At 51.2% G+C, this 26,527-nt stretch overlaps 3 protein-coding genes across 4 annotated transcripts; all 3 read right to left on the bottom strand.

The window, feature by feature from the left end:
- Positions 1-397: 397 nt before the first annotated feature.
- Positions 398-8,923, bottom strand: EPX (eosinophil peroxidase). Of its 2 annotated transcripts, XM_058675660.1 has the most exons (13): positions 8,841-8,916; positions 8,611-8,704; positions 8,223-8,398; positions 7,938-8,055; positions 7,723-7,852; positions 6,687-6,893; positions 5,645-5,963; positions 4,536-4,696; positions 3,914-4,169; positions 3,435-3,605; positions 1,625-1,862; positions 859-1,071; positions 398-624 (listed from the first exon to the last, which is right to left on the bottom strand). In XM_058675660.1, exons 1-12 carry the CDS (start codon positions 8,914-8,916, stop codon positions 870-872), a joined length of 2,148 nt encoding a protein of 715 aa, XP_058531643.1. In that variant the 3' UTR covers positions 398-624; positions 859-869. The 2 variants fall into 2 exon arrangements, with proteins under 2 accessions (XP_058531643.1, XP_004591047.2); XM_004590990.2 differs by lacking the exon at positions 398-624 and having other exon boundaries at positions 858-1,071; positions 8,841-8,923.
- A 6,450-nt stretch (positions 8,924-15,373) lies between these two features.
- LOC101532433 (olfactory receptor 4D2-like) lies at positions 15,374-16,641 on the bottom strand. The gene has a single exon (XM_004599840.2). It carries the CDS (start codon positions 16,307-16,309, stop codon positions 15,374-15,376), a length of 936 nt encoding a protein of 311 aa, XP_004599897.2. The 5' UTR covers positions 16,310-16,641.
- An 8,748-nt stretch (positions 16,642-25,389) lies between these two features.
- Positions 25,390-26,325, bottom strand: LOC101535303 (olfactory receptor 4D1-like). Its single transcript, XM_004590991.2, has one exon. The coding sequence runs from the start codon at positions 26,323-26,325 to the stop codon at positions 25,390-25,392; it is 936 nt and encodes a 311-aa protein (XP_004591048.2).
- Between the last annotated feature and the right edge of the window lie 202 nt (positions 26,326-26,527).

The raw sequence follows: 26,527 nt of genomic DNA, 5'->3' as shown, positions 1-26,527 counted from the left end.
GTGACTTCTCTGCCCAGGTCGCTGGCCTGAGGGGATCTTCTCAGTGTTGAGGTCCCTGCCACCCACGCCCTTCCCTCTGTACTTTGACCCTCTCGGTTCAACCCTAGAAGAGGCGAGTGCCAGCTGGCATCTCGGCAGCACCTGGGGCATGCACAGAGCCCTGGCCACACCCTCCCCAGCCCAGAAACAACAGCTGTGGCCCTCGGCAGTGCTTTATTGGTAGAAACAGAACATTACTAACCAAAGGGCAGGAAGGGGGACTGTGGGGTGGCTGGGACTGTGTGAGAGTGGGAAGAAGGGAGTTTGGAAGACAGAAGAACATGCTGCAAGGCCTATAGCTGACTCTTGCTTGGGCCTCAAGGCTCAGGGCTCCCAGGTCCTTGTGTGTGGCGTTGATTGATAACCTGATACCTGAGAGGCTCCAAGCAGGTGTATCCATAGCTGCAAGGGCCCCAGCTGTCCCCAGCCAGTGAAGCCAGCTCCTGAGTTGTCACCAGCAGAAGCCACAGCTGGGCATAGTCGCTGCAGGGGAGATAGCTGTGTTGCTGTCTTCTTACCATCCATCTCCCAGGAGACGCTCGGGGAAGCAGCAAGACTTTGCCGAAGCAAGGAACTTTCAAACACCTAGAAATGGAGCCACCTTCAGGTATTAGTGACCAAGCTGAAGGAATTAGATACCTCCTACTTAGTCCCCAGCCCTCAGCCCTGTCGTGAAGTGTCAGCCCAGCAGCAGGTATACCAGGCAGCCACTGAGACAAGGCACCATGTCCCTGGAAGAGGTACTGTCGTCTGTGTTCTCTAGCGAAGGGTGTGAGGGTCCCATCCAGCTCAGGGCTGCTGGAGGAGGTCTCTGCTTACCTGCAGAAACTTCACTTGCTTCGCCAGGCAGACAGGTTCAACTTGGGAATACGGCTGCAGCTCACAAAGCCCCGGGGGTAGACGTTGGCCTTGAAGATGTCCCGGGACACAGTGGTGATACCCGTATTGTCACATATAATTCGAGACAAGGAAATCCGCTTCAGGGCCCTGCGCTGTCTCTTGGTGAAAACCCCTCGCTTCTGCCACCAGAACCTGCCAAGCGATGGCGGGGGGTGGGGGGTGTTACAGAGGAGTTGGTGTACATGAGCACCTGCTGGGTCTTGGGTATTTCACATACATTATTCCATTCAGTCCTCATGAAATTCCTGCAAGGCTGGTATTACCATCTTATGAACGAAGAAACAGGTCCAGCTGCTCAATATGAAGGTCACTGTACTCTAGGTGCCCAAACCCAAATCTAGGGTCAGGTGTTGTGTGTTAAGCCGCAAATATTGAAGGAACTGGGTGTCTCTGCCCCTGTTGTTTGGAACCTCCTGGCCTGGAATGCGGGGGCTGACAGGTCTGTCCCCTACTTCAGGTGGCTCCCGTTCAGGCACTGGCAGTTCAGAGACACTGGGATTGTATGTGTGTCTCTCCCTTGGACCCCACTCTCCAGGGCAGACCTTCCCTCCCTAGTCTCTGATCCTGTGAACCAGGAAGGAAGAGAGGCTAACAGGGATAGTCTCCACCATGGTGTAGTCTTGGCATACTTGGGTTTTCCTGCTCTACCTCCTGATCTTACTCTAGGGTAGCATTATTGACGTACCTGTCTCCATCGCGGGCTCTTCTGAACTGGTGCTCAAAAAGACAGGCCAGGAGAGGCCCCACTCGAGCCCCCGGCAGCAGAGGCTCTGCGATAGCCCCGATCCAGATGTCGATATTGGCAGGTGTCCCGTACAGGTTCAGGAATTTCCTGGCTAAATCCCGGTTTTTCAGCACCCTGCTAAGCTGGGCCAAATTCTGAGGCTGGGAGAGCCCACAGAAGCGCCTCCAAGCATTGTAACCTGTTGCAAGAGGGAGAAAAGCAGCTTTGGTCTTGTTGTCCCACTCCCCACCCCTTGTTACCTTCTGCTTCCCTTTACAAGTCCTCAGAGACAGAGCTCTGTGGCCAGGCAATGCTGGACACAAAAGGACCCCTTTTTGAAACACCAGACTGCCACTTCTTTTGTTTAAAATGTGAGCAGACAACCATGCTGCATGCCTCCAAAACTCACCGCTTCATAGCTGACATTTAGTAATTCAGTAAGGCTATTGGGCTTATGTACATTGACTGGACACCCAGACCAAGTAAGTCCTTGCAAAAAGGTTCATGGGGGAAAAAAAAAATGGAACTTAAAGACAATACACATTTCCATATTTTGTTTTTGTTTTTATTTTGGTAAAGTGGCAGGTTTGTAGAATGAATGAGCAAATGAACAAATCAACAAGTGAAGATCATGGGTAAAATTCACCTACTCAGAAAAGCACTGCATACCATACGATTCCATTTTTATTAAACTAGGCAGAAGTGGAGGCTGTCCCTCAGCGAAACATGCCACGTTCTACCACTAAGCATTGTTGCCTGGGTATCCTCGGGACACTTCCCAGCACCTGTATAATACACTATCTGGCATGCTAGTTCTGTCTGGTATATTTGAATTTGAGCAACCACGACCTCTCCAAGTTCTTATCCCCAAAAACAGACTTAAATGGGTTGCATACAGCTGAGTAAGAATTTGAGCGGCTGGTCATCGCAGCTCCCCAGCAGGGGGCACCAAAGCAGCTTAGCTTTTAGGAGCATCTTCTTGTCCATGAAAAAACAGGACTGCCAGGGGCTGCCAAGTGGAACAGGCAACAAAGAGTCCCACGCCATTCCACTCCTTCCTACGTGGCCCCATCAGCCGAGGCACGCAGGGCTTCAGATTCTATCTGGACAGTGAGTGGGGAGGACAGGGAAGTCAGGCAATGGCCAGAGCCTTCCTCAGTGCGTGGAACAGGGTGGGACAGGATACATTTTAAAGCACGTTCAGATTTCAGTGCTTCCTACCTATGTGACTTTGGGAAATTACTGGTTGCCTGTGCACTTATTTCCTTAGCTATGAAACAACTGAAATGTAGCTAATTCTCAGGGTCATTGGGAAAACTCTGGAAGGATCACTACTTCACCCTTTCTGGGATAAGCCTTTTGTGCCTCACCAAACAGCCTTAGTTTTACTCCAGTTGCTCCCTGCCTCTGAGGCGTCTTTGTCCACCTAGAGCAGGGGAGCCAGTTGCTGTAGCTCTGAACTTTAATCTTTTTCCTTGGGACTTGTGGGGTGGCATGGGGAGGAAGTGTCTCCTTTTGACTTGTATAACTGCTGATGTTCCTCACTTGGAAGGCCCTCATCTCCTCACCTCAGCTCCTGTGCCCTCAAAGTACTCCCCATCTTGTAGCAAAAACCTAAAGTCAGAGACCCTAGAGCAGACGGGAGAAACTCGGCCAGGCGGCCAACAGGTGTCCCCAGAAGGGCCTGCCTCTCTTCGCCCTCACTGCACCTCCTGCAGACAGTCCCAGTCAGAAAACAGGCACCCAGGCTCTCCTCTGAGCTGGACCTCACCTGGGAGGCCGTGGTCCCGGCTACGTTGCATGTTGAGAGCCGTCAGGTCCAGCCCGATCCGCCTCACTTGCCGAAACAGCCGGTCCCGGAGTTCATCCACCATCATGGCATCTTGCCGGTTCAGCTTAGCAGGGGTGGCCATGAGGCCACGCAGGATGGGATCAATGCCACCTGGTGGCAGGAGTGTGATTGGCAGCTTGCACCAGCCTCCACAGAAACCGGGACCACACTTAGGACACCCCAGTGCTTGGTGGGGCCAAAGCCTGGGGGCCATGAAGACGTTGGAGGTGGGAGCGGACAAGAGGCTCCTTTCAGGCCTACAGTATGCTCATCTGCCATCAGCCCTTCCACTCTTAAAAATCCTCCCCAACAGGCTGGATGGCCATGACTTTCCTCATGGCCCTGAAGTGACATTAGTAGTGAACGGGGCCCACCTCATACCCAACCCCACCTCATTTGCCCCTGGAATCCGTGGTCACCTTCATACACAATCCTCCAACTAGCAAAGAAGGCAGAGCTCAGAGGCACGTGGGAGTTTCTGGCTGAGGCCTGGTATCGGCTGTCCAGGCGGACCATGAAGGGCTGCAGCATGGTGTGGCCAAAGCGGAAGGCCAGGGTGAAGACATTGGCCACGCGCGGGTCCACTTTGGAGCAGTACCCTCTGTAGCGCCCCAGGCTTCTCTTGGCCCGGGCCTTGCCCAGGACCAGAGGCAGAAAGTCTCGATAGGTGATGATCTGGAGGAGAAGTCACCTGAGGACAGGGTCCAGTGGCCACCAGGCCCACACCCCTGCTGGGGCGGGCACACACCCTGTGCTTTCCAAAGGGCTCTTCACCCCCACAAATTCTGTGTTGTCATCCCATCAAGTACAGCAGCATTCACTTCCCACTGCAGGGTAGGGATGCCTTAACCACAACCCCCACCCACCACCACCACCAGGGCCAGGATGACACAGTGAAGGGCAGAACAGGGAAGTGGGGTCACATTGGGTCCTCCCCAATCTCCAGCCCCAGCTGGCTTTAGCCATGACACTGTGCTTGAATGTAAGGAGGGGCTTCTTCAGGTTGCCTTCTGCAGCATGCTGGGACCCGGAGCTTCCTACCTGGACCATGGCCCCCACGATCTTGCGTGCCTCCTGATACAGCCGGTTTCCATTCCATCGGGGATTCAGATGTCTCAGCTCAGTCGCCAGCCGGTTGTGCTCACGCACAAAGAGGGTGTGCATGGCTGCCAGTTTGGGGGTTTCGGTGGACCGGGAGTCACCTTAAAAACCCCAATTTCACAGTTGTCATAACCCTTCCCAGGCAAGTGTGTTTCTGTGAGGGCAGACATCTGGGGGCTGCAGAGTTGCGGTGGGCAAATCCTGGCCTCACTGGTCCCTCACCTCCTCAGCTGGACTGAGTCTCCCACTGTCCCTCTCCCCTTCCTCATGGGCTGGGGCAGTTTGGGCTGGGGGTGAGGAGGGCAGGGCAGCTGTTGGCCTCTGGCAGGGCGATCTGTCCAGTGATTCTACTCCACAGGAAGACAGGGTGCAGCCCACGCCAGCTGCGATAGAGAGATCTGGACAGCTGGGGACCCCAACTGCACTCCTGTGTGAATTCTCTGACCCGAACTAGCCTGTTTTCCTCCTGGAACTTGCTGTTATGCTTCTCTCCCAGGAGACCAAGAGCGAGCCAGGCTTGGGCAGCCCTGCTCCTGCCCCCAGACCACCTCCTATACGGCTCTTAACAGACGCCTTTTGTGCCAGGCCTTAGTTAAATGATGTCTCAAGCAGGCATTTTCTTCCCAGGATACACGCGTGCATGGGCCGAGAGCCCCCGTGGCTGCTGGTCCCTGTATGGGTTCTGCCGTTGACTGAGGCCACCGATGCTGGACAGCAACATGAAGCTGATAGGAATCCTCCCTTTCTTACAAAGGGGTCATTACTGTGGGACCGAGGCTGCACAGGTGCGACTGCACAGCGGGCGGACCTGCCGCCCAAACAAAGGCCTTTCCAGTATGGAGGCGCAGGGCCCCTTGTCCCTGACCAGGGTATGGCAGGGGTCGCAGGCCGCACACACCGCGTGGCCCGCAGAAGGCCTGGCGGCTGCCCTGTGCCTGGCACGAGGGCGCAAGGCCTGCCCCATCTCTCCTCAGCCCAGGTACCCTCCCGCCCCACCCCGAGCGCCCGCCGCCGGCAGCTTCTGGGGGATGATGCCACCCGCGCCTGACCTGCCAGGAAGCAGGGGATGCGCGCCGAGCGGTTGGTGAGGAGGCAGGGGTCGTCGTGCAGGTTGTCGAAGGGCAGCAGGGCCCGGCCGTGGTCGCTGAAGCGCTGGTTGACGGCCAGCAGCCCCAGGTGGTTGGTCTGGTTGCGGAGCCGCAGCGCCAGGGCCACCTCACTGCCGTACACCATGCTGGCGTCCACGAAGGAGGTGAGCGCGTTCAGCTGGTTACGCACTTTGCCCTGGTTCCCGGGGCAGGCGGGCGCCGAGCGGAAGAAAGGGATGCAGTCGCGCTGGTTCTTGATGCGAGGGTCGTTGGGTGGGATCTGAGGTATGGGAGAGAGCCCGGGTCGCCGGGAGACCCCTCAGGAGCAGGCGGCTCATCTAGCTCCTTCCCGAACTCCCTTATTCCACAGTCCCCTCCTCCTCTGGGAAGCCCTGCTTGGCTCACCCAGACCCCGACCACTCCTCACACCCTGTTCTGAGTGTCCTTTGTGTCAGAGGGACATGAACGGTTAGAAATGGCTGAGGCTTCTGAAGCAGCCTAGACCCTCATTTTGCAGGTAGGGAAGAAGGGGATGGGGGTGGGGGACAGCTGGGATTCGAACTCTGTTCTCCTGACATTTAGGCCTGTGTTCCTTTAATTCTATTCAAGAGCTGCTTGCTAAGCCTCTCTTTCACTGGGTGCCTTGGAGCCTGGGAAGGTCAAACCTCCAGTGCAGGCTGCAGGAGCCAAGTAGTTCTGTGAAAACACACACACACACACACACACACACACACACACACACACAGAGTTTAGTAGTACCTCTACACTGTGATGATGTTTGCCATGCTTGGTATAAAAGGGAAATGCTGGAGGTATGTTAGGGAGATCTGGGAAGGCCTCCCAGAAGAGGTGTCCTGATTGCTGCCTCCTCTAGTCAGCCTGAACTGAGGCCCACTCCCAGCCAGGGCAGGTGTATGGCCACATGAAGCAGATGCTCCACCTTCCAGATCCCTGCCTACACTCTGTGCCAGGCCCCTGAGCCTGGGAGAGCGGCCGACAGTACCTTGATGGGGAAGCAGGGGGGCAGCTGGGCACAGGTCTTCTCACAGTCCAAACCAGCAGTGAAGGCCACCCGGGCTGGGGACTCTGGTGAGAAGTCCAGGTCATGGTCGATGAACTGGCCCCACTGCATGAACATAAGAGCTCGGCCCCGGTCTGAGGCCAGTCTGTTGCTGGGGAAGCGCACGATCTGGTTGGAGACAGCCCGGACCTGTGGGAAGCCAAGGTCAGCTTGGGCCCCTTGGCCGGCCCATGCCCCCTGGGGCAGCAGCGCCCCCTACTGGACTGGAAAGAGTCTTCTCTCCTTGCTTCTCCCTGAGATGTGACCGCCTCCTGCCTCGCTGTCATTCCTGGGAGGAGACCCCTGGCTGAGTTCCTGAGGGTTCCTCTGGAAGTCAGCAAAGGAGTTGGGCCTGGCTGGCTGGCTGGCTCAGACTTCACCAGCTCTTCCAGAGAGAGGATAGATCTTTCAGAGAGCGAATAGATCGCATTGATAAATCAGTGCCTAGACCGATAGATAGTCAGAAAATAGAAAGGTGTCGCAGACATGTGACTGGTTACAAGCTTCTAGGTAATAAATGTAAGTGTACTGAGAATTAGATGGGGAAGGGAGAGGAGTCATGGAAGAAACTGATAGGTGGTGAGCGATGGATTGTGTAATGTGTTAACAGGAATACTGTATCATACTGATGAGTGGGTATGTCTAAGAGACACATGGAAGCACATAGCGTTTCCTACCTAACAAGAGACTTGGACGGTGCTCCTCTTAAGGGAAAAAAATACACCCCATACTTCAGTGGCATTAGTGGCTCACCCCTCTGCAGCTGCGTATGCCAAGTACTAATTAATATTGACACCGTGCTCTGAGTCGGGTCGAGTGCTGCTCAGCTGAGAAGCCAACTGAGACCCAGGACTGGTTGATTGCCAGTCAGGCAGCTGGTAAGCGGGGGAGTCTGGTTCACGCCCCGACAGCCCAGCTCCAGGCTGTCTTTCCCCGCTGGGGCTCCGAGGCCTCCTCTCGGCCCTCCCCTACAACTCACCAGGGGGAGGAGGAAGCCATTGCGCTTCTTGTAGGGGGTCCAGCCAAAGGGGAGCGATCGCCCGTCCTCATACTCAGCTGGCAGCCAGCGTGCCAGAGCCTGGTTGGAGGCCCCCAGCCAGGGTTTCTTCCTGTAGCAGTGGACAGATCAGGGTTAGCAGGATGGTCGGAGCCTGCATACTGAGAGAGGGGTCCTGGGTCAGCCCCGGCACCTACTTATTGTTGCATCGGCCAGTGATGGTGCGATATTTGTTGCTGCATTTCTCTGCCTGCTCCTGAGTGCTGCAACCACTGGCCTGGGACAGCAGGCGCAGCTGGGGTTCCGTTAACACATCTGGGGGATGTGACAGACAGATAGTTAGGGCCCTGACTGCTTTGCGAGCTGGGCTGTTGTGTGTCTCCCACCCCTGGTCCCTCTGTCTTCTGCACATCTCAAGGCTGTGGCGCCCTGCTCTTTGCTGCTGGCTTCCTTCCACTCCCAGGCCAGTACAAGGCTAGTACCAGTGACATTGAAGGATCTGGAGTCCTGGTGCCACAACTTCTCTTTCAACAGCCCCAGAGTCACATGCAGATAGTCAGCAGCCCTCACGGCTGTCCTGGTGGCCGCCACCGGCTGCTTGAAGTAGGACAGGAGATCCATGGGGCTGGCCGAGCCGCTGCGGAGCCGCTGTTTGATGCTGCCCGGGAGAGCAGAAATAGATGCTGCAGGAAGGGTACAGAGCCGCCCAGCCAAGCTCCAGCCAGGGCTGGTCAGTTAGGACAGCGCGAGGTCCAGAGGAGGGAAAGAAGGCAGACTGCCCACCCACCAGGTAGGCTCTAGTGCCCTGGGGGGTGTTGGGTGAGATGACCCCGACTGAGCCCATTCACCACCTCATCCAGCCAGACCCACCTCTTCTGGGTCCGATTGTAGGCAGCATCCACCAGCAACTTGGCCTCAGCGAGGCAGCCCTGAAGGACTGAGGTCTCCACCATCCTGGAGGAGGCTGTTCAGGGGGACAGGACCTCAGAGCACAGGAGAGCCACAGACACCCCCTCAACTCCTCACACCAAGCCCACTTCCCTCCCCATTTCCCCTCCCTCCCTCTGGACCTCCTGCTCAGCTGTCCAGGGGGCTATTACCTTGGGCAGTGCCCTCGCAGGGCTGGGCGAGGAGGAGTGAGGATAGGAGCTCTGCCAGGATCAGAAGCAGATGCATCTCTGTAAGTGAGCCACAACTGGCTGGGCCACGATACCCTCTGACAGACAGAGGATCCCCAGCTGGACCCCACTTCCTCCTTCTATGGGTGCAGCTGGGAAGGGCCTTTTATATGCCCTTCGGGGGTTGACAGCCCAAGAGTCCAGCCCTGTAGGTGGAGCCCTGGCACCTCCCTCTGGTTTCTGGGCAGCTGTGAGTCTGAAATGTCCTCTCACCCCTCACTCTGTCCCATCCTCTTCCATTGGGACCAATGATGACTTTCTCTGAGACCCAGCACAGTGCCAGGGAGACCTAAGGCATATGTGTGAAGGCAGTCAGAGTGTGTGATCTTGGGCAAGTCACATGCCACTCTGGGCCTTCGTTTCTACATCCCTAAAATAGGAGTGGGTCCAGACATTCAGAAAGACTTCTCTCTTGGCCTAGCAGGCAGACACCAAGTTTTATTTTGTATCCCCCATACTCAGCACTTGTAGATGCTCAGTAATTATTTGTCGAGCGAAGAACTGAGATGTTCGGCTGGTCCTCCCAGCTCTCTCCAGGGAGCCTGGAGAGGATGAGGCAATGTCAGAGCCTGGGACTTTCGGGGAGACTCTGTGAGGTGTCATAGGAAAACACACACCAGGGTGAGCTGCTGGTAGCAGGCTGCCAAGAGGCTGTGGGCTTGCTGCTTTTCTTAATCTGTTTTTAAAAAATTATTTATCTGAATGTCAGAGCCAGACACAAAAAGAGAGAGGGAGAATGCTGGTTCATTCCCCAGATGCCTCCCAGCAGTCACAGCCGTGCCAGGCCTATGCCAGGAGTCCAGAGTTCGATCAGGACTTTCATGTGGCTGGCAAGGACTTGAGCCATCACCTGTGGCTCTCCAAGGTGTGCCTTGGCAGGAAGTGGGAATCAGAACCCAGCGCTTGATGTGGGACCACAGTCCTGCACTGTGTTCTTCTACTTCTCTGGATGTTTGTTCCTTGTATGTTGAGGTTGGGTCTGCTCTGAAGCCTGGAGTAGACCTTGACTTCCTCTGGGCCTGATTTCGAGGCAGTTTCTTTGGCGGTAACCCATCACAGGAGCTGCCCTGGGTCTGAGTCAAGCTCTGCCACTAGCTGTACGACCTGGTGAGGCCTCTGTTTGAACATCTGAAGTGCAGAACGGCTGTCATCATGCTCTCTGCCCCTCCTTATTTTTCCCCCTAGCTCCCCTTGGGCTGGTGCTGCCTGCCCCTGGCATCCAACCCCACCCTGGCCCACATGGAGTGCACATGGTCCTCCCTGAGATCCAGCTCCTCGGTGGTCTGTGCTGTGCCCGCAGCCAGCCTTTCCTTTCCCGTCTGCAGGTGGACATGTCTGTCCCTTCTTCAGGGAGGACCCTGAGCAGGGCTGTTGCAGGCATCATTGATGTCTCCAGTGTGCCCTGCATTGCCATTCCTCCTGGCCTGACGGTTGCTCTTGAGACAGCCATTCTGCTGTGGCAACCCCTCTTAATCTTATCTCCTTATCTTCAGTGAAGGTCCTCTAATGACAAATAGCCTGGATGACAAGTTGCTGTGTTGGAACTCAAAGTGCCCTAGGTTCCTTGTGCATGGCTCAGGCTTGGACCTCTGTCCCCAAGCCTGTTGAGGTGGGGACAGTGGAGCCCATCGAGGAAGACGCTGGCTGGGTGCTCCCAAACCCTGCCCTGACTCCTCTCCCCTTGTAGCCAAGTGCCCCCCAGGAGCCCAATCCTGGTCTCCTGTGTGGGTGACAGAAAGTCAGATTACTTGGTCCATCACTGCTGCCTCCCAGAATCCACATTTTAGCAAACCGTTAGTCAGGCAGGGATCAAAGACATATAGAATGCAGGTGCATCTGTGCTGCTGGGCCCAGTGGCCACCCCTCTGTGAACTTGTTATGAAGACCCTCGTCTTACATTTCACTGTCTGCTTTTGTTCAGTGCTTTAAATTCTAAACACAGACCAAAGCTCCAAATGGGTGCAGAGAAGCAAGTCCAGTTGTCCTGCATCTTTGCCGTCCCTGTGCAGTCTCTGTGGACATGGAGTCACTGCGAGGGTTCTTAGCACAGCACTGCGAGCAGGGGTGCCCCTGCAGCTGGCATCACTTACAGGAGCCTGAACCACAGCACTCATTCTCAGTGCACATGTGCAGGCTGCTGACAGAGCCGGCCATTCTACCTGTTGCTTTGTGCTTTGAAGATGGTGCTTGGGAGGTGCTTGGCAATGGGAACGCATTCTCTCAAAGCTTCCCACACATCAGTCAAGCTTGCTAGTCAGCAACAGCGACTGTGGAGAATGGGCCTAATGGGAGGCCTTACTGTGATGTTTAAAATTGCCACTGTGGAGGCTGTCGCTAGCATATCATTCTCACATGTGTAGTCTCACTGATTGCAAGTCCCTGTGAATAGGACACCCCTTGTATTCAACATGTAAGTGATTGTTTCCTCTGCCTTGCTCTTGGTCCTCTTCCACTTCCCTTCACTGAAGAACAAGGCAGGAGACTACATGCACACACACGTATGTACACACACACACACACACACAGTTTGGGTCCCTGGGGAGAGGGATTGGGGACCCTGGGTTTTGAACATCTGCAGGTGGGGAGGGGCAGCTCATATGCTCTGCTGGGATGAGCCCAGCCCACTCAGAGTTACTATGGGATTGATGCACAGTGCACCCCAGGCCTCTCCAGGACTTCCAAGGCCAGGTAAGAGCTAGCCAATGTCCACTCTCACCTACCTTACTTAGCCCTGATCTCCCAGAAGTTTTCTGATGTCTCTTGTTCCCCATCACCTCAGATCTCTGCAGAAGTTCCCTTTGCCTGTTTAACTTTCACTCATTTCCCCAACTGAACTGAGCCATCACTTCCTCCAGAAAGTCTTCCCTCATGCCCTCTGTGTTCACTCCCCGTTCAGTAGAGTTCGATGCCCCCCTCCACGTTGTCCCTATGTCCATCTCCTGGGTGGGCCGAAGAGTCTTTTGGAGGACCCTGTGCCTGCTCTTATTTATGTCTGGTCATTTGCTCAGCACCCAGCACAGAGCTGGGGCCAGAGCCAGTGCTTGGGGAATGTTGTAGAAGCCAAGTGGCTGGTGTCCTGGTCTGTAAGTCCACATGCTCTTCTCTGCCCTGGCAAAGAAGGTGCAAACATTACCCTGAACTGGGATTTCCCATATGGTCTTCCTTCACCAGAGGGCACTTTGGCTACTCTCAAGTCTTGACCCTGATAGATCAGGTGCAGGGGTGGGGTAGGAATTGGGGGCCAGCATGGAGGGGATGTGGAGATGGGAGAGCCTTTGGGTGGGTACCAGCTGGGTCCTGTGGCTACCCCTAGTGCACAACTGAGAAGACAGGAGCCTGAGCTGTGGGTAGTTGCTGTGGGTCCTGTCCAAGATGTGAGCATAGACAACCCACTGAGCGTGGAGCTGTGTGCCAGGGACAGCAGTCACCTCACATGGTTGGTTATGAGCTCAGCTTCCTACAAGGCCTGTGGGTGGTCTTTCCTCTGGAAGTGGAGTTTGGGGGCTGCCACTGGGATGGGCAAGACTGGGGTCTGGTTGTGCTTAGGGCTTGGGAGTTGGTGGGGAGAGCCCTCCCTCTAAAATGGAAATGGGCAAGATTCAGATGGAGCCACACAGGGGAAGAGGTTTGGAATGGATCCAGTAAGCAGACACCTCTTGGGATGACAAGGGTGCTGGAGGCTGGGAATAGGGGCTGATGAAGAGAGGAAGGTTGGGGAGTTCTCCTGCCCTCTCAGGGCTGTGGGAGCAGGAGACCCTGGGCACTCACTCATTGACCTCCTCAGCACTCACTCTCCCTGCTAGCAGTTCCTGTTCCTCCAGGCGGCTTCTTGGGGATTGGCACAGTCTGGCTGCTGCCCCTCTGTTCTCCAAGGCCACTCCACCTCACCGTCTCCTCTCTTATCCCTTCTGAGGGCCATTCAGCAGAGGCTCATGTTTGTTCCATTGCCTGCTGTAGCCTCAGTTCGCTGCACAGTGACTGGCACAGTTTCACCCAGGGTGTGGAATGGCTGTATTCACTGTGACCTTGCTACTCGTGGCTTTTTTCCTGTACCTTTGGGAGGACTTGGTGCTGTCAGTCAGAGGCATTACTCTCCTCAGCCCAGGCCAACTCAGATCAGTTGGTGATCCAGGCCTTGAACCATGAGGGCGGCTTCTTGCCTAGCATCTTGCAACTGCAATACCTAAGAACCTCCCCTCCCACCTTGCCTGACCGGCTCTAAACCTCAAACTTCTGCAACCACTTTCACAAGAACGGCCTCCCAGCCTTGGGGGAGCCACTGACTACAGGTTTGATTGGATCTCTTTATCTGCTCAGCTTCAACAGTACCCGTTGAGACCACAGGGGCAGAGTAGAGTTGGTGGGCTCCCTGGGGCTCCTGGGAAGGGAGTCCTTGGCTCTGTTCTCATGTTGAGAACACATGCATGAGGGAGAAGAGGCTTGTCTCAAACTGCAGTGGTTCCACTAGAGGCTAGCCTGGGCCAGCAGGTGGTATAGGTGTGTGCACATATGTGTGCACGTGTGGGATCCAGAATCTGGATTAACACAAGGCTGGAGGACTCTCCTCCTGAGAGTAGCAGCTTTGAATGTTCTGCACTTAGTGAAGCTGGAGAAAATGCATTCTGGGGCCTTAGAGAGCAGGCCTTGAGTGTAGCACCATCACCTATTAGGTGATATGACAGGTGGGTGGGAAACAGTTTGGTGCAGAGAGAAATCTAGGCACACCATGGAGTTGGGGAAAGGAGAATGACCCAGACAGATAAAAAGATTAAACTGACATGAATAGGTGTTATAGTACAAGTAGCTAAACCACTGCCTGTGACACCTGCATCACATATTGCAGTGCCAATGAAAGACCTGGTAGCTCTGCTTTGGCTCCAGTTTCCTGCTAATGTATCCTGGGACAGAGTGGATGGTTGGGCCCCTGCCAGTAAGTGGGAGGGTATGGAATTTCAGGCTCCTGATTTTGCCCTGGCCCAGCACTGGCTGTTGTGGATACTTGGGGAGTGAACTAGCAGGTGGAAGTTCACTCTCTCTCTCTCTCTTTCTCTCTTTATTTTTTCTTAAATATTTACTTATTTTTATTTGATAGGCAGATTTACCGATAGGAAATTCAGAGAGACAGATCTTCCATTCTTTCATTTACTCCCCAAATGACCACAACAGCCAGAGCTGAGCTGGTCTGCAGCCTGGAGCCTGGAGATTCTTCCAAGTCTCCCACATGGAGGCAGGGGCCCAAGAACTTGGGCCATCCTTTGCTACTTTCTCAGGCAAATTAGCATGAAGCAGGATTCAAAGTGGAAAAGCCAGGACTCTACTAAACAGCACTTGATGGAATGCCAATACCTCAGGCAAAGGCTTAAATAGTTTGCCATAGTGCTGGACCCTTTTCTTTCTCCTCCTCGTTCCTTCCCCATGAAGTAGATAAAAACAAGTAAATATATATATATAAAAAAAGAGAACAAAGTCAATATAAAGGAAGAAAGAGGAATAGATCGGAGAGACACCAATAAAGGTATCTCTAGAGCATGTCTGATGGATAAAGTGCTGCATTACAACACATATGCTTGTTTAAAATATGAATAAAGAAAAAAGGAAGGGAGGAAGGAAAATAGGAGTGGAGAGGAGGAGGAAGGAAAGAAGAATGGATGGAAGGAAGGAAGGATCTTTTGGTTTCATTTGTAAGAATTGTTGAGCTGGCAGGTTAATGGGTGGGAATGGCAGAAAATAGACTCTTGCACACATGGCTCCAAGTCTATGCCCATCATTATGGGCTCCTGGCTGTGTCCCATGGTCTATCCTGCAATGGGAGTTAAGCCTCTTTCTTCTGTGCCTCCTTCACTTCACTTCACTTCACTTCCAAACTGTATCCTATTTCCAAACCATGAGAAAACTGACGGAAGAATAAATGTCAGAGACAGTAGCAGCATTTCTTTTACGGGATATATGCTTTGTAAATTATTTCTCATGATTTAAAATTTTGGTCTTTGAGGCCACTGGGATGATTTACTCATCGATGATTCTTTATACCAGTTGGTGAGGTAGAAGGCATGATACCAAAGTGTTTAGGTAACTGAGGCAAGGCCAGCAGTTGAGTAAAGCTCACAACTCCAGACTTTAGACTGAAAACTACAGTCTGATGCTGTCAGTAATACTGTGGGTTCAGACTAAGAGGAGATGCTGAGAAGAGAATCAAAATACAGGAAATTCACCAAAAGACAGTGTCCACCTGGAGTGGGAAACAAATTGTGCTTCCTGGGACATGGGGCATTTCAAACAAACTTGAGTCCATGAAGAAAACAAACTGCTTTCACCAGAAATTTGAGTAAGTTGCATAGTTTTACAACCAAAAACTTCTAAGATGACTCTTGGAGCAAATCCATAGACTAGGACGAAGGCAGATGCAAAAGATCTCTACACTTTGCAGGGGGATAAAAACAAGATGCTTTCCATTGTCACTCCCTTTTACACACCAGGCAATGCCTCCCCAATCTCTTCAGTGCTGCCTGCATCTCCTGGTTCCTCAGGGTGTAGATTATGGGATTAAGCATAGGAGTCATGACTGTGTGACTGATGGACACTGCTTTGTCCACGAGAAATGGAGTGAAGGGCCGGGCATAGAGGTAAATGCTTGGAATGAAGATCATGGACACAACAATGATGTGGGTGGTGCAGGTAGAAGCTGCCTTCTTCCTCGCCTCCTTTGGATAGGACCTCAGCATCACCAGGATGATGGCATAGGAGACCAGGAGGATAAAGAACCAGATAATGTCTAACATGCCACTGTTGGAGATCATGAGGAATTCCAGCAGGGAAGTGTCTGTGCAGGCAAGTCTCAGCACTTGGGGGACATCACAGTAGAAGTTGTCCAGGATGTTGGGGCCACAGAAAGGCAGGGGAATCATCAGAGACACCTGCACAATGGAGTGGACAAAGCCTCCTGCCCAGGAAGCCACCACCAGTGCCACACACAGCCGAGTGTTCATGACGGTGACATAGTGGAGGGGCCGGGAGATGGCAATGAGGCGGTCATAGGCCATCACTGAGAGGAAGAAGACCATGACTCCTCCGAGGAAGTGAAAGAAGAAAATCTGGGCCATGCATCCCTGGTAGGAGATGGTCTTCTGCTCAGAGAGCAAGTCCACCAGCATCTTGGGGACAGTGACTGAGGAGAAGCAGAGGTCTACAACAGCCAAGTTTCGCAGCAGGAAGTACATGGGCACATGGAGCTGGGAGTCAGAGGTCACTGTGAAGATGATGAGGAGGTTTCCCGCAACAGTGGTGATGTAGACCAAGAGGAACACCAGGAACAATGAGAGCTGGAGCTCCCGAGTCTGTGTGAGCCCCAGGAACACAAAATACGACACCCACGTGACGTTCCTGAGCTCCATGCTGCCTTGGGGATGCAGCTCTAGTCACTCACGCACATTTGGTCATCAGGGATTCAGATGGCTCAGGTCCATCTGGGGGGAGCATCCTCAGGTGCAGAGTGACACCAGGCGCTGCCTGAATGGTGTGTCTGAGGAGTTTAAAAGCCGGGGCAGGAAGACTCACCCATGAGATGCTGAAAGGCATCCAGGATCACAGGCAACTCATTCTCAAGACCAGTGTGTGCTGCAGTGGGAGGAAAACACGTGGAGCCACTCAGACCTGGAGGCAAACTTCAGGTCTCCATTTCCATGAGAATACGCCATGCATAGCTTTCTCTTCTCTGTGGTTTCAGGTTCCACATCTGAGTGTAGGAAATAAAAATGGTGCTTAGAATAGCATGGTCTCAAACTAGACTAGAACAACGTGCTAAAGACTGCCTTGAGTTGACCAAATTATCCCAAATATGTGTCAAAGACAGACTCTTGGAAGCTCAGGAATCTTTATTTACTGGTTGTACCGACTGCTATACTGTCCCATTCTACCACACACGCAAGAGAGGAGCAACCATGACCAGCTGTGAACAGGGATTCCTACACAGGGTATATGATGCGAATCATGTAAGCAGCCAAGCTTACATCCCTGCACAATACAAATGATCCAATCAACTGTATGGCATTGAGCAGATAACCAGTTAAAGCATCATACACTTTTAAATATCCGGTCAGTAAGAGTCCCATCCTAACCCAGTAGTGAACAGCACAACCAGAAAAACAGGACCTTCCAATTAGAAGCAATTGGTGTCAGTCAGCTTACTGCCTGAGCTGTGAAAGAAAAGCAAGAGCTCATCCTGGAATGACATAAGCACTCTCACTTCTCTTTCGGGACTGTGCAAGAACCCAAGGTTATGGCAAAGTTCAGGTTATGCACATGTCCCAGAAGTGTTTGAGAAGACCTACCCTTACAGTTGCTGTGTTCTATTGTCTGGGCTGTCACAGGACCCTCCTGCAGTTCCTGGGATAGTCCTCCATTTCCTCTGGGAAGCCTTCTGCTAAGGGCATCCATCCCCCTTCCAGATGCTCATTGTCTGCACTCCTTGGTTGTCAGACAACATTCAACACATCAAAATGCTGACTGCTTTTCATGCCTCCAATTGTCACCAGTACAGCTCACCCTGGGATGCTACAGTCAGACATCTCAATCTTGCCATTCATGTGGTCCTGGCACCACTGTCCTTCACAGAATCGATCTTCAATAGGATTTTGTGTTGCCTGCAAGGTGGATGAATAATTTACCATTGTGTGCACGTCAGGGAAGGGGGCCTCTGAACACACCTACGTTCTTGGAGGCGACCCATGAGGGTGCCTCTTAGTGCGTAAGATGCACAGGTGCTTAGTGGAGAAGAGAGAAGATGGGGCAGGGAAATTCAGTAGATTGAGAAACAGCATGAACGTGGCTTGAAGGGGACTCAGAGAAGCCTTCTGAAAGGACAGCTGTTTAGTAGGTTTCACGAAGTTTCGACTAGGAAAGAAGTGTTGAAGGCAAAGAAATGGAAACAATGGAGAAATAACAGGACATTACAGGTGAGGTGACAGAACATGGCCGGAGGGAGACACAGAAATATTGGAGCTGGGGAGGATATGGGGCCCAGGTGGGAAGCAGAGGAGGGAGAGAGATGGAGGGGGACAAGGTGGGCCCAGGGTGAGCCTTCTCCCCAGGGGCTGCTGTGTCTCTCAAATCCTCTCTGACTTAGTCTCCACAACTTGTTTTGTGGAGATCACTGTGTTCCCTCCTTCTGTTCCATTGCTTCCACTCCAGCCCTGCCTCTACACAGCTTCCCCTAAGACCTGTCTGAGCTGGGTCTCTCATCATGGTCCTCTGTCACATGTTTGCCTCTAGTGGCCACTGACTGGGGCTCCACACGAGTGATGCCAAGTACTTGGTGGATGCAGCTGGGAAAGAAACACACATCCACATATGATGCAGCTGCCCCTCAGCACCTGAGACATCAATCACGGCCTCCCCACGTGTTGTGAGGTGTTGTCTCTCTGTCTCTTTGGAAGTCTTGGCTCTTTGATAGTGACGGTTTTCTCAGTAGTCAGGACTTGATCTCCATGCTTGTTTCCTGGCAAGTTCTTCACTGCCCTCTCTTTGTACGAACGGCTCACCGACATGGCACCTTGCTGTGACTCCTCTTTCCACTCCTCCCCGTAGTACACATCCCATATTTCTCTCCTTTCTTACACCATTGTAAACACATCTCCCCTGTAAGATCGTCGTTTTCTAGCATCATTCTTTATTCTAGTCCTTCCTCATCCATCTGCATCGTTACTGCATTATCCTAGGAGTCACAGAGCCTGGAACAGCTGACAAGAGAAATGCTGAAGAAATGTTGCCCACAATGAGAGCATGAGGTAGGAAAGTAATATGCCCTCCCTCATGTAGACCGTTTCAGATCGATGTGGAAAGCCTCCATCTCTCACCTTTCTTCATCCAAGTGGGAGAGTGAGTTCAGGTCTCACAAGTTTCTGATGGTCCCCTTCTCGCAGCTTCCTAGCTTCCCATCACTGCCCACACCTGCTGTGCATGCCTCATGAGCTTTGGGCCTTGGAAGGAGGATGTCCTCAGGGGAAGTGACTGCACTGGGCTCAAGAAGAAGAGCTGGTACGATTCCCACTGGGAACCAGGGAGCAATGGGAGTTGTTAAGAAAAGTTTGAGTCCAAGATACTATTTGAGAGGTCTGCCTTGGGGCAAGAGAAAAACACAGGATATTGATAATTGTGTGGCTTCGTGAGACAGCAGGTTAGCCTGCCCAAGTCAGAAAGGACAAGAGTCTCTTCAAAGAAAACACATTCCAGGGCCCTTGGGAAGGACCCTTTTCACCAAAGAGTTGGTTCACAAGCTTGAGCGTACATCACAATCGCCCTTTAAGCCTTGAGGAAGCTTCGAGCCCCAGCACAGGGTTTGTAGTTCAGCAAGTGGTGAACAGAGCACCTTCCAACACAGAGCCAAATGCTGCTGCTGCTGCTGCTTCTTTGGTGCCACACACGTCAGGGTTCACTGACAATGTTCCTTTCAGCACACTGGACAGCTCTGTTTCTCACAGTGTCATCCAGACCACTAGCTTGATTTCTGTCTTAAAATTTGTATTGATTTCATCTCAGGTTTGGTCAGTGCCCTGGGTGAGAGAATGTTGACTGCATTGTAAATGACAATTCTATAAATTGTGTCTTTTGTTTGTCCACTAGATCTCTAAGCAGATTTCTCTTCCTCTTTTTTCATTCCCTGGTACCAACTGTAAAATTCTAGCACTTTGTGTGTGAATTGCTATCCATGAAAGCCCATCAAGTACTACAGGCAGAATAAAAGAAGTGCATCCATAATCCTGTTTTGCTGGGCTGGTCCTGGCTACAATACCCACTGGCAAGCTTACTGCACTCAGTGGCAAGTGTTTGGGTTGGTTGTGGAGGGGTGTGGACTGGGAAGTGGTCAGTGAAACCTTAACCCCTCGGCAGGTACAGGAGACAGGCAAGAGTGAGGGTCATCCTGGGTTATGCTGTCACATCTACCAGTTTCATGAGTCATCGATTGGCTCAGTTTCAGCCCATCAATGACAATGGCAAGAGCAGAGGATTGTGGCTAGCTGAGTTAGAGCAGCCACTGGCATACAGGATATGTGGCTGGGAACAGGCCTGACTGGGGCGGAAAGGGAATGCTCTGGCTGGGTTGTGGTTCTCTCTGGTGAGCACAAGAGCTGGAATGGGGGTGGCAGTGTGGGTTTGACATGGCTATAGTTTCCCTTGGAATGGATGTGGATTGGGCCTTGGGTGTGCCAGACTGGACCAGAATCTAACACCCACTGGTGTTCATGAGAGTCAGGGTGGGTTTAGGACAGTTTGGGTTAGATCTTGGTATCTGCTGACCCACATAAGAGCTGTGTCTGGGCATGAACTAGGTATGGTTGGGCCATAGCACCAAACAGTAGAATCAGAACCAATGTAAGCTAGATGGGCAAGGCCACTGTTCCTTCCAGGACAGGAGGTAGACTAAGTCAGTCTAGGCCAAGGTCCCACTGGTGTGCATGAGATCTGCCAACAGGAGTTGACCTGCTAGAGAAGCTTGAGGAACTGCTTTGTGGGGATGCAGTCCCTGCAGGTGAGCAGCCCAGACCATGCCAGGTTATAGTATCCACTGGCATACCTGTGTGTCAGGCCTGGGGCTTGCCAAGCTGGGTCATTTCATAACACCCACTGGCGGATATGAGAACCAGGATAGTGCAGGACAGACCAGGTCGGACTGCAACACCAGCCAGTCCACATTGGGCCCAGGACAGGTGGCTGGCTGGGCTGGGCTGGGTAGTAGTGACACCCACAAGCATGAGCAGGAACTGAGAACAGACCGAGCCAGGTCAGGCTATAACACCCACCAGCAAATGTTGAGGTGAGTAGTGAGGCTGAGGGAGGGCTCCAATGCTGGGTCACTGCTCCCTGTAGCGAGCGTGAGTATTGGAACCAGAGACAGAACAGGCAGGGCAGGGCTACAATACCTTTTGGCATGCATGTGAACTGGGTTGGGGGAGAACCAGGCTGGGCTAGCTGCATCTACTCATTTAAGCATGAGCCAGAGTAAGTACAGGCAGATTGGGCCTTGGTGCAGCATCAGCTGGCAAGTGCTGAGACTGGGGGCAAGTCCTGGGACTAAGGGAAAGTCCTGACAAGCTAGACTGCAGAACCACCTTGAGAGTGCAAGAGCTGGGGCTGGGAGTGGGCCTTTAGATAAACTGTGGGCACCTCTCTCATGGGCTGCAACTCCCACTGTTGAGCATGTAAACCAGGGCTGGAGGCATGTCTGGCTAGACAGGCAGTAGTACCTGCTGGCATGAGTGTGAGTTGGATAGTGGAGTTTGTTGGGTTGAGCTAAACTCTACAACCCATTGTACACAATGCCCATTGATGTGTATAAGAGCTGAATGGATGTGGGACACACTAGATCAGTCTGTTGCACAAAACAGCATTCACAGGAACCAGGGCTGTGGTTGGGCCTAGTTAGGATTACTGGGGGTTGCTCCAACTAGGCAGCAGCTTTCACTGGTATATGTGAGGACTGAGTGTGTGGGGCAGGGTTGGACTGGGCCTCAGCATCCATTGGTTTATTTAAGTGTCAGGGTTGGAGATAGAACTGACCCAGAAATTGCAACTACCAGTGTGTGTATAAGTTAATGTGGGTAATGGACTGAGCCAAACCCCATATTGATAAGAGGGAATCAGGCCTGGGATCACCTCAAATGAGGTCTCTTTGGGGATCCTCCCCCCCCCCCCAATTGAACCACTGGACTCAAAACTCCAACTATAGGAAGAATTGTAAGATCTGTGATCTAACTGTGGAATGCATGTGTCGGAACTGGGCCTCCTTCATGGCTAAGATGGAACAGTGGACATAATGCCCAGATACACATTGTGGATGTAGCAGTTCATTGGGACCTGCAGAGGACTTCTTGTTCCATAGTGAAAGAAGGAGAGCAGAACAAATTGGCCAACCATCCCAGCCAAGTGTTGACAGCAAATATTTGGATGAATGGAAACTCTGGGGTGACTGTGTTAGCAGATGGACATTGGAAATATTTCCTCAGCCTTGGATCAACAAGATCAACAGCATTTCAGAGTTATCAAACACTTTAACAGAACCCTTGGAGCATGTTCCACTTCAGGGACCCTGAGATGACACTGAGTGGCTGTACCTCATCCCTGGGTACTGGGGCGGTTGGAAAGCGAGGTATGGCTTCTTCCCTAATCTGCCCGCTTCCCCATAGCATAGGAGAAAGAAAAGGGAAATTTGGAAACAATTGTTTCATCCACTTTCCCCTAGCCCTCAACCTTTCCTACCCTAGCCAACTATGTAAACATCACCAAAAATAAGTAAATAAATAAATAAGCAAGCAAGCAAGAAAGAAAGAGTTCATTCTAAAGTAAAAGGTTGATACATGTTTATGTTAAAATTAGTATCAGAAATTATAGAAACCCACCACAAACAGAGAAAGAAACAGAATGCATAAAGTTGCCAATAATAATAACCCACCTATAAACCAACTCTACCCTCAGAGATAGCCACTTCTACTCCCATGGCTGTGAATCTGAGCTCTAAGCATGGTGAGTGCATGCAAGTAGTGGAAGATTCATGATAGCACTGTTTGCAATAGCCAAAAATTGGAAGTAACCCAAATAACAACAATAGTGTGTAGACCTTAGAAACATGCCAAATAAAAAAGCAAATGCCAGAATATAATGTTCACGGTGCTGTTTTTATAAAGCTCAAAAAACCAAACCAAGACATAGTAATATTCATGTGATAAAATTTATTTTAAAAAAGCACTGGGACAGATGCGGTAGCCTAGTAGTTAAAGTCCTTTCCTTCCATGCACCAGGATCCCATATGGGCTCCAGGTTATATCCCAGCTGCTCCACTTTCCAGCCAGTTCCCTGCTTGTCTGGGAAAGTGGTAGAGGACATCCAAAATCCTTGGGACCCTGCACCTGCATGGGAGACCTGGAAGAAATTCCTGGCTCCTGGCTTCAGATCATCTCAGCTATGGCTGATGTGGCCACTTGGGGAGTGAACCAGTGGGTGGAAAATCTTTGTCTCTGCTTCTATCTGTAAATCAGTCTTTCCAATTTGAAAAATTACCAAAAAAAAACCTGTGTTGATTAAAAATTCAACAAAATGACTAGTATGGGTGGGGGGTGTGCAGATCAGGGTTGTGCAATGGAGAGGACAGCTCAGGCAGGTGCTGCACCTTCTGGTTTCTCAGTGGTGTGTCCGTGAACATTCATGTATAACATAACATTTTATGACATACATGCATTTTACACAGAATCTTGGGTTTGTAGTAATTCTTCCTTTTATACTTATATGACAAGCAATATGAACATTCATGGTGACTTCAAATTTTAAAATATAATCATTGAAAAAAGACTGGACAGGGCAGGTATTTGTTCCAGCAAATTGAGTGACTACTTGCAATACAACCATCCCATATCAGAATGTCGCTTCCAAACCTGACTGCTGCACATCCAACCCAACTCCCTGCTTACTTCCTGGAGAAAGCAGAAGATAGCCCAAGTACTTAAATCCCTACTACCCATGTGGGAGATCTGGGTAGAGTTCTTGGCTTCTGGCTTCAATCTGGTCTAGCCACTTGTGCAATTAACCAGCAGAAGAAATCTCTCTTTGCCTTTCCCTCTCACTGTTTGTCATTATGCCTTTCAAATAAATTTTTAAAATCTTTATTTTTAAAAGTTTTGTTTTTATTGAAAGGCATAGTAACAGAGGAGAGATCTTCCATTCACTGGTTCATACTGCAAATGGCCACAACAGCCAGGACTGAGCTGATCCAAAGCTGAGAGCCAGAAGTTTCTTCTGGGTCTTCCACGTGGGTGCAGGAATCCAAGGACTTGGGTCATCCTCCACTGCTTTCCCAGGCCACAAGCAGGGAGCTGGATGGGAAGTTGAAAAGTTGGAACACAAACTTGTGTCCGTATGGCATGCAAGCACTTGCAGGCGGAGGATTAGCTAGTTGAACCATCGCTCTGGCCCCGATGAATAAATCTTTAAAAGAAAGAGAGAGGACCCAATGTACTGGCCATTGCAGCTGCTTGGGGAGTGAATCAATGGAGAGAAGATCTTCCTCTCTTTCTCTCCTCCTCTTTCTATATCTGACTTCCAATAAAAAATAAAAAGTAAAATATTTTTTTAAAATAATAAAAGAGAGAACTGTCAAAAAATTTTAAAAAGAAAAGAAAAGTTTATTTTGGTGCAATAAACTTAAGCTTCATGCACAGATTTCCAGTAGTGCACACTTTCAGGGCACCGTTTGGAGACTCCTTGTACTTACCTGATTTGCCTGGTGTTCACTCCCATAATTTCATTTTTCTGTTTGATAAGTTTTTTGGACAGTCAGTGGTTCTCTCCCAACTGACTGTCCATTTTTGAAGCTGGTGACAGGCACACAGACAATGTAGAGCTTGTCCGGTGAATCTTGATCCTTACAACATTTTTCTAACCATCTCAGGTGCGGGTAGTATGGGATATTCCTCATTCCTTCGGTCAGATACCTGGTACCTGCTCACATCTGGAGGTAATGTGGCCTTCACAGGGTGAATGCCCAGGATTGCACGTCTCGCAATGTTTTGTGAAGCATTCCATGACAGAATGATGGTGTGGACATTCTGTTTATTACTGCTTACTGCTGTAGATAGAGCTGTAGTTCCCTCAGAATGCAAACTGTATTTGAAACCTTATGAAAAATGTTTCCTGTTCTCTGAATTGCCTGTCTTCTTGGAGATACTTTTCTCCCCTTCAGTTTGTGTGGTTTCCATGTCTGTCTTCCATATTAGAAACTATCACCATCTGTCTGACAGTCTCCAGCTAACCTTTCACATTCACGATCCAGCTACTAACAGGTGACTGGAATCCTGATGCACCTGAGCATTGGGGCAGCTAGGCCTATAGGATCAGCTCAGCTGTTACATCAGTAGGTCAATGAGAACTAGTCTGGGAAGATGGACTGTGGATATCTGACAGGCTGGGTAGTGTCTGCAAACACCCTGCTGGTTTTCTCTATCAACTCTGCTTTAGGACAGCAGAGAAGAACGCAAGGGGCTCTCCCCTCCTGACAGGATGAGCACTAACCATTTTGCCTCTGTTTTCCTTTATTTTTCATATGGGAAGAATTTAGAAGAGTTGACATTTAAATTGAAACTATGTATTTTATAAGGTTTATTTAATTAAATATGTTAATTTATTTGAAATGCATAACAAAGGGTGTGTATGTAGAGAGAGGGAGATGGAGAAGAGAGAGAGAAAGTGAGTGAAATCTTCCATTTGCTAGTTCACTTTCCATATGGCTGAAAGACAGTGGCTAGGAACTCCATCCTGATCTCCCACATTGATGGATGGGGCCCAAGTTCTTAAGCCATCCTCTACCTTTTTCTTAGGTACATTAAAAGAATAGCTGGAACTTGAACCAGCACATAGCGACACTGCTGGTGTCACAAATGGTGTCTTAACATACCATAACAATAGTCCCTAAAGTTAACTTATTCAAATTCTATATTGAGCTGCCAGTTACGAGGTGTTTGCCCAATCTCTTCATGGCTGTCTGCATCTCCTGGTTCCTTAGAGTATAGATCATGGGGTTGAGCATAGGAGTCAAAACCGTATAGCTGATAGACACAGCCTTGTCCATGGGGAATGGGGTGAAGGGGCGCGAGTAGATATAGATGCAGGGGATGAAGATCATGGACACCACAATGATGTGGGTGGTGCAGGTGGAAGCAACTTTCCTCCTTGCTTGCCCTGAGTGGGACCTCAGCATTACCAGGATGATGGCATAGGACACCAGAAGGATGAGGAACCAGATGAGGACCAGCATGCCACTGTTGGAGATCATGAGGAATTCCAGGAGGGAAGTGTCTGTGCAGGCAAGTCTCAGCACTTGGGGGACATCACAGTAGAAGTTGTCCAGGATGTTGGGGCCACAGAAGGGCAGGGGAATCATCAGAGATACCTGCACAATGGAGTGGACAAAGCCCCCTACCCAGGCCGCCACCACCAGTGCCACACACAGCCGAGTGTTCATGACGGTGACATAGTGGAGGGGCCGGGAGATGGCTATGTAGCGATCATAAGCCATCACTGAGAGGAAGAAGACAGTCCCACCTCCTAGGAGGTGGAAGAAGAAAATCTGGGCCATGCATCCCTGGTAGGAGATGGTCTTCTGCTCAGAGAGCAAGTCCACCAGCATCTTTGGACAGGTGACCGTGGAATAGCAAAGATCTATGACAGCTAAATTTCGGAGCAGGAAATACATGGGCATGTGGAGTCTAGGGTCCAAGGTCACTGTGAAGATGATGAGGAGGTTTCCCATGACAGTGGTGACATAGACCAATAAGAACACCACGAACAGGAATTTTTGCAGCTCCTGAGTATGTGAGAACCCTAAGAGAATGAACTCTGACACCCACGTGAGGTTCTGGATTTCCATGAGTTCTTCCACCACGCCTACAGAATAGCTATGCAAAGCAAAGTGTTGGAGATGCAATCATTTTCACAGAGAGTCAAGATTGAGTTGACCAGTGTCACTGTGAAGCAGCCCTTCAGATGAAATTGGGAGTCTCCAGTGGGTATAAACGTTTCCAAAGTTCTCACCAACTTATCTCCCTAAGCACATTCTACACTATATTACT

Source organism: Ochotona princeps, chromosome 17 (assembly GCF_030435755.1).
Source record: "Ochotona princeps isolate mOchPri1 chromosome 17, mOchPri1.hap1, whole genome shotgun sequence".
In the NCBI taxonomy this organism is placed as follows: Eukaryota; Metazoa; Chordata; class Mammalia; order Lagomorpha; family Ochotonidae; genus Ochotona; species Ochotona princeps.
Note: the sequence above shows the minus strand (reverse complement) of the source record. Positions and strands in the feature narration are given on the sequence as shown.